Genomic DNA, 10,387 nt, shown 5'->3' on the forward strand with positions numbered 1-10,387 from the left:
TTTAGTTATTATAAGTATCCGTATGTACAACATAGTCAGTTTTGTTTATACTCTTTTAGGTATTATCGACATCGATATTTATTAAGATATGGTTCTGTGCATATTCTTTTAGGTATTATCGGCGTGTTAGATATTTACAAAATTTCCAATTTCCCGCATGCTTATTCGAAAAAAAAAATTCTCTTTTTTTTTGTATTTTGATTGATTAAGTGATTAACAACTAGTCATGTTATCATGTATGTAGGATATCTCATTCGGATAACATGACTATCAAAACTAAATCAAACAAAATTTGGACGTAGCGTAAATACTCTGTCAACTGCTCAAATTAGAGTTCACTTGCATGCGAGCTTACTGGCTTGGACATCATTATAAACAACATAGTGTCCCGTCTCAGTCGCAACTGAGGCACCATAACTATTTATCTCAATGAAATTTTAGGATCTTTGATCAAGTATTTGCCCGGAAAGGATAAGGTTAATTTAATGTTGACGAAAGGATAATTATAATCAAACCCTGGTAAATCCTGTATCTAGATTCAGCACTGCCTCAAAAGGATTTTTCTCGAAAAATTATTCAGTATATGTAGTATCTCTCTACATAAATGTTTTTAGTTACTATCAGTTCGGCTATCTAGAACATAGTCAGTGATATATAAACTCTTTTAGGTACTATCGACATCGATATTTATGACATATCTGGTTCTGTGCAGATTCTTTTAGGTATTGTCAGTGTTTTGATATTTACGACATTTCCAATTTCCTACATGCTTATTTGGAAAATGTTAATTTAATGTTACATAGATATTTCATTCGAGTAATATGACCATCAAAACCGAATAAAATAAAATTTGGACATCGCGTAAATACTCCACCAACTGCACAAGGTAGAATTCACTTGTGATCTTATTGGCTTTCTACTTTGGAGTACCACCACAACTACAACCCCTGATATATTTATTTGATTGATTGACTATGAAATCATTAGAAATAACTTAGTGCCCCATCTCGGTTGTGAGTGGGGCATCGGGACAATTTAATCTTGATGAAATTTTAGGATCTTTAATCAAGTATTTGATGACTATCTTTGGGATTTTATACTGATTTGAACTCGTTCATCGACCATCATAATATAAAAAAATGGAATTTTGAACTAATTTGAACTCATTTATCGTATATATGATAAAGAGAAAAGAGTCTTTTAGGGTTAATTTTTTTCTGTAACGAATTTTCACATTGATTTTCGATTCTGCAATTATTTCTGAATCAGTTGTCGTCTCGTCGAGATTGGGAAACTCATCTTGATCAAGGACCTGCAAAATCTCGACAGCCTCGACCATTTTTCTTTATAGATAACGTTAAGAAAGAATAATTATATTCAAACACTGGAAAATCCTATAATACAGTCTAGATTCAACAGTGCCTCAAAAAAAAATTCGGAAAATTACTCAAATGTATATAGTATTTTTCTACATAAATGTTTGTAGTTATTATCGATATCTACAACATAGCCATTTTTGTATACACTCTTTTAGGTATTATCGGCATCGATAGGTATTATCAGTACGTCAATATTTACGATATTTCCAATTTCCTACATGTTTATCTGAGAAGTGTTAATTTAAACCAATCAATGTTAAATCAAGATGAGAAAACTTGGATGTCATTCGTGCACAAAATCAGATTTGCTACTCTTCTTCATTCGTACTAGCACCACAGAGTCACAGACAGATATGGCTCCTCGACGTTAGCTCTAGGAGATTTTGAAAGTTAAGTAAAAAAAGACTCGGAAGCTGTACGAAAAAGCCAACATGGATCCCACTTGCGGAGGAGGTTAGAAATTAGAATGTTACGCACTATTCAAGACGGGGGAGGAAGTGAATAAAAGTTTGGAAAGGCGTAAAAGGTAAGTGAGAGCGTGCGGTATGGAGAGGGAATATCATGATTTTCCAGAGATTTTCACTCCCCACACTTTTTCACTTCCTCCTCCACTTTTCATCTTTACTTTATTTTATTTTAATCTGCAAAAAGAAAAACTTGAAAAGTTGCGCAAAAAGTGTGTCCCAAAAGTAAAAAAAATCTTAAGTCCTTAAAAGTAAGAAAGAGATTCAAGCAAGAAAGAAAAAAAGAAAATTCCTTTTTCAGTTTGCGTGTTATAAAAAAGCAAATATTTGGTTTCAAAATATTCAAAGTAAAAAAAACACATGAAAAGGTGTAGTCAATTTTAGACGGACTTTTTGAGAGAAGTCTCTGTTTTTTCCTCTGTGAAAAGGTATTTTTCTTTCAAATTTGACACATATATAGTTAAAGACAGTACATGGTAGAATTTAGTTTTACATCATCAACATACAACAAGAAGAAGACCCAGATAATACAAGAAATTGCTGTCAAAAATTCTGAAGGAGAAGAAGAATAATCAACTACTCCAACCCAAATTTTATTTTCAGGTAGGTTGCAGTAAAAAAAATTATTCTTTCTTTCAGTTTCTTACTGTTTTTTCACATTATTACAATTTGCATTTCTGGTTTCATTTCAAAACTCAGCTTCAAAAAGTTGTTTTTGAGCTTATTATCACTTCTCTGTAAAAACTAAAATTTTCTCACATTTTACCGGTAAAATGATTTTTAGCAGGAGGAATTAAATTTTTTGAGGAGAGTTTGTTTGTTTGTTTTCGGGGATATATGTTTCATTCAAAGGACGGTGCTTTTATATCCTCTTCTTCTTCTTCTTCTCCCTTCTCTCTTCTCTGATTCTCAGGAGTCAAAAATTTGGGAGTATATATCAATCAGAAATTCCCTTTTGTCTAAATTCACTTCTCGTCCAATTCAATTAATCTTCTTCTTCTTTGTAAAGATAGAAAGGAAAAGAATTTCTTGCTGGGTTTTCAAGTATTGTCGGTTGATTGAATCTTCTTTTATAAATTTATTTTTATTTTTTTCCCAAGAGAAAAAAGTGCCAATTTGTCCACTTGATAAGAAAATCCCAATTTGTTATAAGATTCCTAGATAACAGAGAATTTCAGACTCTAATTTTCATTTCTAAACCCAACCCTCTTCATCGAACAGGGACAATTTGGAAGAAGAAGAAGAAGAAGATAGATTATGATTGATTGGAATGAAGAGATTGAAGTGTTTTAAGTACGGCGGTTAGTTAGTCTGGATCAATTTTGGCGAAGATAATTTGATTGAATTGAATTGAAGATAAGAAATTTGGGGGTTAAAGTTTGAGAAATTCATCATCATGAGAGCTGGATTAAGTACAATTCAACAAACCCTAACACCAGAAGCAGCGAGTGTATTAAACCACTCAATAGCAGAAGCAGCAAGAAGAAATCATGGACAGACAACACCTCTACATGTTGCAGCAACATTATTATCATCACCAACTGGTTATTTACGGCAAGCTTGTATTCGATCTCATCCGAATTCATCACATCCACTTCAATGTCGAGCACTTGAGCTTTGTTTCAGTGTTGCACTTGAAAGACTTCCATCAGCTCAGAATTCATCACCCGGAGGAATTGAACCACCAATTTCAAATGCTTTAATGGCTGCTTTAAAACGTGCTCAAGCTCATCAACGCCGTGGATGTCCTGAACAACAGCAACAGCCGCTTCTGGCTGTCAAAGTTGAATTAGAACAGCTTATTGTATCGATTCTTGATGATCCGAGCGTTAGTCGTGTTATGCGTGAAGCTAGTTTTTCAAGTCCGGCTGTTAAGACTACAATTGAACAGTCTTTGAATTCAACTAATTCAGTTGTGAAATCGTCTTCTTCGAGTATCGGTTCTGGATTGGGTTTTCGACCTTCGCCCATGGCAGCAGCAAATAGGAATCTGTATTTGAACCCAAGATTACAGCAGCAGCAACAACAGCAAGGGAATTCTGATCAATCTGGGCAACAGAGGAAAGATGAAGTGAAGAAGGTTTTTGATGTCCTTTTCAAGACTAAGAAGAGGAACCCTGTTTTGGTTGGAGATTCAGAACCAGAACCTGTTATGAAGGAGCTTCTGCAGAAAATTGATAACAAGGAATTAGGCGGTGAAGGGATTCTTAGAAATGTTCAGGTGATTAGTTTAGATAAAGAATTCACTGCAGATCGAACCCAGATCTCTGCAAAAGTCAAAGAATTAGGGGATTCCATTGAAACCAGATTAAGTAGTACTAGTGGTTGCGGCGGTGTAATTCTCAATTTGGGAGATTTAAAATGGTTAGTTGAACAAAATCAAGCTTCTGGAGGTATCTTGGGTTCAAATCCAATGCAACAGCAACAGATGGTTTCAGAAATGGGGAAAACAGCTGTAGCAGAGATGGGGAAATTGTTGGAGAGATTCGGAGAGGGTAGTAATGGAAAATTATGGCTCATCGGAACAGCTACCTGTGAAACTTATTTGAGGTGTCAAGTTTATCATCCTACAATGGAGAACGATTGGGATTTACAGGCAGTTCCGGTTGCTGCCAGAAACCCTCCTCCGGGCTTGTTTCCAGGGTATGTATTTCTCATCAATTCTTTTTTAGAACAGTGTATGTTTGAAAATTTTAGTTCATGTTTTGCCGAAAGAAATGTCTACATCTGAGAAATGAAAATCATTTTAAGAACCATAGCCAATCTTTTCAATCGTTGAAATTGTTTATCGTTTAGATACTTTATGCTTCGTCCTGAGTGTTAGATAGAAAGATATAACAAACAGATTCCTGAATAGGAAACAAGGATAAATGTTTTCGTGGGCATGACGAAGTTCCCTTTTTGATTATTCATGTTCTTGTAAAGGAAGGGAAATAGTATTTTGATGCACAACAGTCTTAGATTATATTGGAATTGCGGATGCAGAATTTCTTGAAAACTAAATGATTTTGTGATAATCTTTGGTAATTACAGGCTTGGAGGTAATGGTTCACTTGAATCTCGCTCTCCAGTGAAAGGTTTATCAATTGCATCAAATCCTTTATTAAGACGTCCGTCTGAAAACATGGATCCTTCTAAAAGGACGACTACCTGCTGTCCGCTATGCAAGGAGAATTCCGAAAAAGAAGTAGCTAAACTAGCAGTGGAGTTAGAGAAGTCTTCTTCTGATTTGAAACAAGAATCTGCTCGACAACCCTTGCCGCAATGGCTACAGATTGCAAAGCCTCAGAATGATAATATCAATTCGACAGACCATTCAAATGTATGTATTCTGAAAGTCTTATTGAAGTTGCTGTTTTATGGTGCTGAAATTTCAATACTCGGATCATACCTAACTCGTTTGTTTAATAACTGGATTTTGCAGGCCAAGGATCAACAGATGATCTTAAAACAGAAAACTGAAGAAATACAAAAGAAATGGAATTTGGCTTGCCTGCGCCTTCACCCAAGCTTCCACCGTCCCAATCCGAGCTCAGAAAGAAGCGGTTCAACTGCTATGCCGATGGCAAACTTAAACTTATACAAGGCGAACCTACTTAATCGGCAACATCTCCCACCCACCTTACAGATAAACAAAAACCTTGGAGGAACACTGCAAATGAACCCAAGTCTCTCTCTGAATCCACCTGGACATCGACCTACTCCACCAAGAAGTCCCGTAAGAACAGAGCTTATTCTCGGGAACTCAAAATTACCAGAAAGTACCCTTGACGAAACCCACATTGAGCGCACAAGGGATTTCGCAGGTTGCATACCTTCAGAACCGGTCATCAAAGACTTTGAGGCGAAAAAAGATAAACTTGCCAATATATTGGACCCAGACTCGTTCAAAAGTCTCTTCAAGGGTTTGTTGGAAAAAGTATGGTGGCAACAAGATGCAGCCTCTGCAGTTGCTTCATCTGTGGTCCAATCCAAATCTGGAGACAGCAAACGCCGAGGATTTGGGATGAAAGGTGAGACATGGTTATTATTCGCAGGTCCTGATAGAATTGGAAAAAAGAAGATGGCATCAACACTAGCGGAATTAGTACGCAGACAAAGTCCTGTTACAATTCGCCTTGGTTCACGTTCGGATGAGGATGAAGAATCAGATATGAGCTTCCGTGGGAAAACAACATTAGATCGAATAGCAGAGGCCGTGAGGAAAAACCCTTTTGCAGTGGTCATCCTCGAAGACATTGATCGTGCAGATATGCTTGTTCACGGTAGCATCAAGCGCGCAATGGATAGAGGTCGATTGCCAGACTCGCATGGACGAGAAGTCAGTCTAGGAAACGTCATATTCATCTTGACTGCAGATTGGTTACCTGAAAATGCTAGGAACTTCCCGAAATCTGCGCCGCTAAATGAAGTTAAGCTTTCATCAATAGCCCAATGTGGGTGGGAATTAAAACTGTCAGGTGGAAAGACAGCCAAACGCAGGCCTGACTGGCTCCGTGATGAAATTAGATCCACAAAACCGAGAACCGACATGGGTTCATCACTCTCTTTCGACCTGAATGAAACAGCAGATGCTGAAGAAGACATGACAGAGAGATCCCGCAATTCAAGTGGTGTTACAGTTGAACAAGAGCAAGAATACAGCTTAGTGAACAAACTCCAAGATCCAGTAACATCATCTACACTCGAGTTATTCAAGTCCGTGGACGATGAAATTATATTCAGTCCTATCGACTTTGGTCTTATTCGAAACAGAGTGGCAGCGACAATATCCTCTAGATTTTCTTCAATCATTGGAGATAGATGGTCAATAACAGTCGATGAAGAAGCACTTGAACAGATTGTAGGTGGTGTGTGGTTTGGTCAGAGTGTTGGTTTGGAAGAATGGATAGACAGAATTTTGACACCAAATTTCCATCAGCTGAAAACTACAAGCTTAGCTTCAGATGACAATGTAGCTGTGAAGCTTGTTTTGGTGAAGAAAAGTTCAGAGAAAAGCAGAATTCATGGAGATTGGTTACCAAGCAAGGTTACAGTAGCTATAGAAGAAACGTAAAACAAGGGATACAGTGGGTACTTAGTGTATTACTATATGGGTAGATATGTAAATACGGGTAAAAGACAGTTGGTGACGGTTAGGAGGAAGTTTAATACTTAGACGGCGGGAGGAAACGGAGTTGGAGTTTTTTTCTTCTTTTTTGGTATGTCTTTTTTTATATTTATTATTATTCAATATTAAATTAAACACAAAATTGGTTAAAAAGACCAAAATGAACAATTTTTGGGTGAAATGGACAGTTAGATTTTGATACTGTTTAAATGCATAAAAATGTAAAAATAGACAGGATGTAATCAGTTTCATCGTTCCCATTTTCAAATATTTTTTTTTATTTTTAGTTTACACAGGATGTATCCAGTTTCATGCTTGCTATTTGTTAAATTTAAGTCGGAATGAAACCAGTTTCATCCTTACTATTTCTTTTTTTTTTTGGCCATTTCACCTAAACTATTTTTTACTCGTCCATTTGAAACGTGTTTTAAAATATTTGGACAAATGACCCATTTTCCGAATTAAATCGATCAAATAAGTTTGAGAGTTTAAATACCTCAATATTTGTTTATATTGATATAAAATTTTCATTCTCTAAAATTTATCAAAAATATGTTCTTTTGTGTTGTAAAGTTGAGACAGTGAGTCGAATATCTTTTGAGCACCTAAGATGTTAATACAAAGTCCAGCAATGGTTATTCAGCAAACCGGTCTGGCATATTCCATTTACCTGTAATCTCATATAAGCATTCATCAGGCATATTCAGTGACGGAGCCAAGGTTTATTGCTCCGGGGTCAAATTCAAGGAAATCTACATTTTCAGTTTCCTCTTCCCTTATTTTCCCCACAAATGGCTGAAATTTCCACAAAACGAAGTTTTTTTATACTGGAGTTTGAAAACAAGTGGGGTCCGTAGATCCCGTTTGTTTCAATGTGCCTCCGTCGCTGGGCATATTCCATTTACATGAAATCTCATATAAGTATTTATCAGTCTATGACATTCGCAGCCTAAATTTGGAACAGTAAAAAAAAAAATCAACCACAAGTTATACCAGTGAAATTACGGAGTAGATCATAAAGTCATAAATGCTCGCACCCCACAAAAATTTAATAGTCCGCTACAAGGCATCCCTGGTCTGAAAGAAGAAAGCCATTGGAATGCCTTAACGGGGTGGTGCAGTAGAGTTTCCCGTCCTCATGTATAGAATATAGATAGGTCCCTCCATCAGTTAAATTAGGTTGGATTTTATTAAAGTCCTAGACACTGATGTATCAAAAAACACGTACTTAAAATTTCATTGATTAATGATCATTAAATTTTGCACCTTATTTTTGCATTATTATTTCTTTGAATGGTAGCCATCATACTTTTTGAAAGTTTCAAAATCAGTATTTACTCGGCCGGCTATTTATTGGCCGGCAGCACTTTCCACCGAGAAATAGTCCGACTTTTGACGTAAATCAAAAGTTGCTTGGGAGAGTGGTTGACAAATCCATCTTGCATGAGTCTTCAAGTTCAAAGTTATTATTATCACACTGATTCATTAAACGCGTACTGAGCTTTCAAAAGAACGCGTACCCGAAAAGATCCATCTTACAATTCAATAATCTGGAACAATATAATTATTCTTCACACAAAATTGGTAAAAAGGACCAAAAGCAAGAATTTATGGGAGAAATAGATTTCTAGTTTGATATTGTTCATATAACCAAAAATCATAAATATACTGTTTAAATAACCAATTTAGTTATTTCACCCAGCATATATTTTAAGAATCAATTGGAACAGACCAATATGTCCCTATCTTCTTCAAATGTTTACTGGATTGGAAAAAAAACAGAGGAATCTCAACAAAAACAGAGGAATCTCCTCAACATTTACGTGAATTTCTACTCCAATCCACTAAAAATTACAGGAACAAAAAACAGAATACCATAGAACCGAGTACGTGGGGATATTACATACAACAATTGGAAGAAAAAAAACAGAGTAAATCTCACCAAAATACAGAGTAATCTTCAACATGTACGTGAACAAAAACAGCTCAAATCCACCATTGCAATCTCAGCTTAAATCACCACCATTGCATGCATGTAAAACCCTTAATTTCACATCTTCTTAGCAACATCAGACCACCACCACCGCAGCTCAAATTGTCTCAACCAAAGACCAATTCAAACCAAACCCAATAAACCCATGAACATCTTCTCCTCCAACAACCATCGGTAACCTCAAATAGATCAAAAAACAGAGTAACCTCAAACAGAGCAAAAAACAGAGTAAACAAGTATAGGATGAAACTAGTTACATCCTAGTTTAAAATGGGCGAAACCAAATTCAACCCAATTTAGTATAGGATGAAACCCAATTTCATCCTTGTTTAAAATGAATGATACCGAATTCAAAAATCATGAATGATACCTAGTATAGGATGAAACCAGTTACATCCTAGTTTAAAATGGGTGAAACCAAATTCAACCCAATTTAGTATAGGATGAAACCCAATTTCATCCTTGTTTAAAATGAATGATACCTAATTCAAAAATCATAGATTCATCCTACCTATAGATGAAATCGGTTTCATCTTAGTTAAAAATGGGTAAAATAGATTATTGGTTTCATATAAAACAAGATGAAACCAATTCCATCCTAGTATAAAAATTGGATGAAACTAAAATCAGTCCAATCTAAACAGGAAGATGTACAAAACATTCATCTAGTAGCAACAAATGATGAAACCCGGCTCATCCTATGGAAACTCAAGATGAAATCAGTTTCATCCAGTAAAACATAAGATGTACAACAACTCAACTAGTAGCAACAGATGATGAAACCAGGCTCATCCTGTAGAAACACAAGACGAAACCGGTTTCATCCAGTAATAACACAAGATATATGAAACATTCATTCAAATGCATAAATAAAAAAATTAGGGCTTTTATCAAAATTGGGTTTAGGAAACTTACTCATCTTGTGAAATTGATAGAAAACAAAACCAAATTTCTTTAATTAGCTTCAATCAATCTAAGAAATTAACCTCTATTTAATTAGGGTATTTCAAAAAAAAAAAAATTGATATTGGCGGCGTTTTTCGATGATGGTGTTGCTGGAGTTTGTAGTGGTCGGGATAATGAAGGAATACGGTGATGTTTGTTGATGGTGGTGGTGGTGTCTTTGATGGTGAGTTTGTTGTTTTTGTTGGTGGAGATGATATGTTGTTGTTTTTTATGATGGTGGTGTTGATGATGGTGGAGATGGAGATGCTGATGTTGGTGGAGATAATATTGATCCTGATGGTGTTGGTGTTCCCCTGATGAAGACGTATGAGGAAGACAAAACTTTGTAGCAGAAGAAGAAAGCGAGGAAAGAAGAAACCAGATCTAAAAGATGATGTTTCCCGTGTTTAAAGAAGAGTTAGTGGAGATACAAGTGTCAGAATTGAAACCACGTGACCACTGTCCATATCACCCAGACTGATAGTCTACCCGTCCA

General features: G+C 36.0%; 1 protein-coding gene across 1 annotated transcript; it reads left to right on the forward strand.

Annotated features, from left to right (window-relative positions):
* Nucleotides 1–2,681: 2,681 nt before the first annotated feature.
* Nucleotides 2,682–7,131, forward strand: LOC113282625 (protein SUPPRESSOR OF MAX2 1-like). The gene is made up of 3 exons (XM_026531667.1): nt 2,682–4,486; nt 4,877–5,165; nt 5,268–7,131. Exons 1-3 carry the CDS (start codon nt 3,240–3,242, stop codon nt 6,897–6,899), a joined length of 3,168 nt encoding a protein of 1,055 aa, XP_026387452.1. The 5' UTR covers nt 2,682–3,239; the 3' UTR covers nt 6,900–7,131.
* The last annotated feature ends 3,256 nt before the right edge of the window (nt 7,132–10,387 follow it).

This window comes from Papaver somniferum, chromosome 5, assembly GCF_003573695.1.
Source record: "Papaver somniferum cultivar HN1 chromosome 5, ASM357369v1, whole genome shotgun sequence".
Classification (NCBI taxonomy): domain Eukaryota; kingdom Viridiplantae; phylum Streptophyta; class Magnoliopsida; order Ranunculales; family Papaveraceae; genus Papaver; species Papaver somniferum.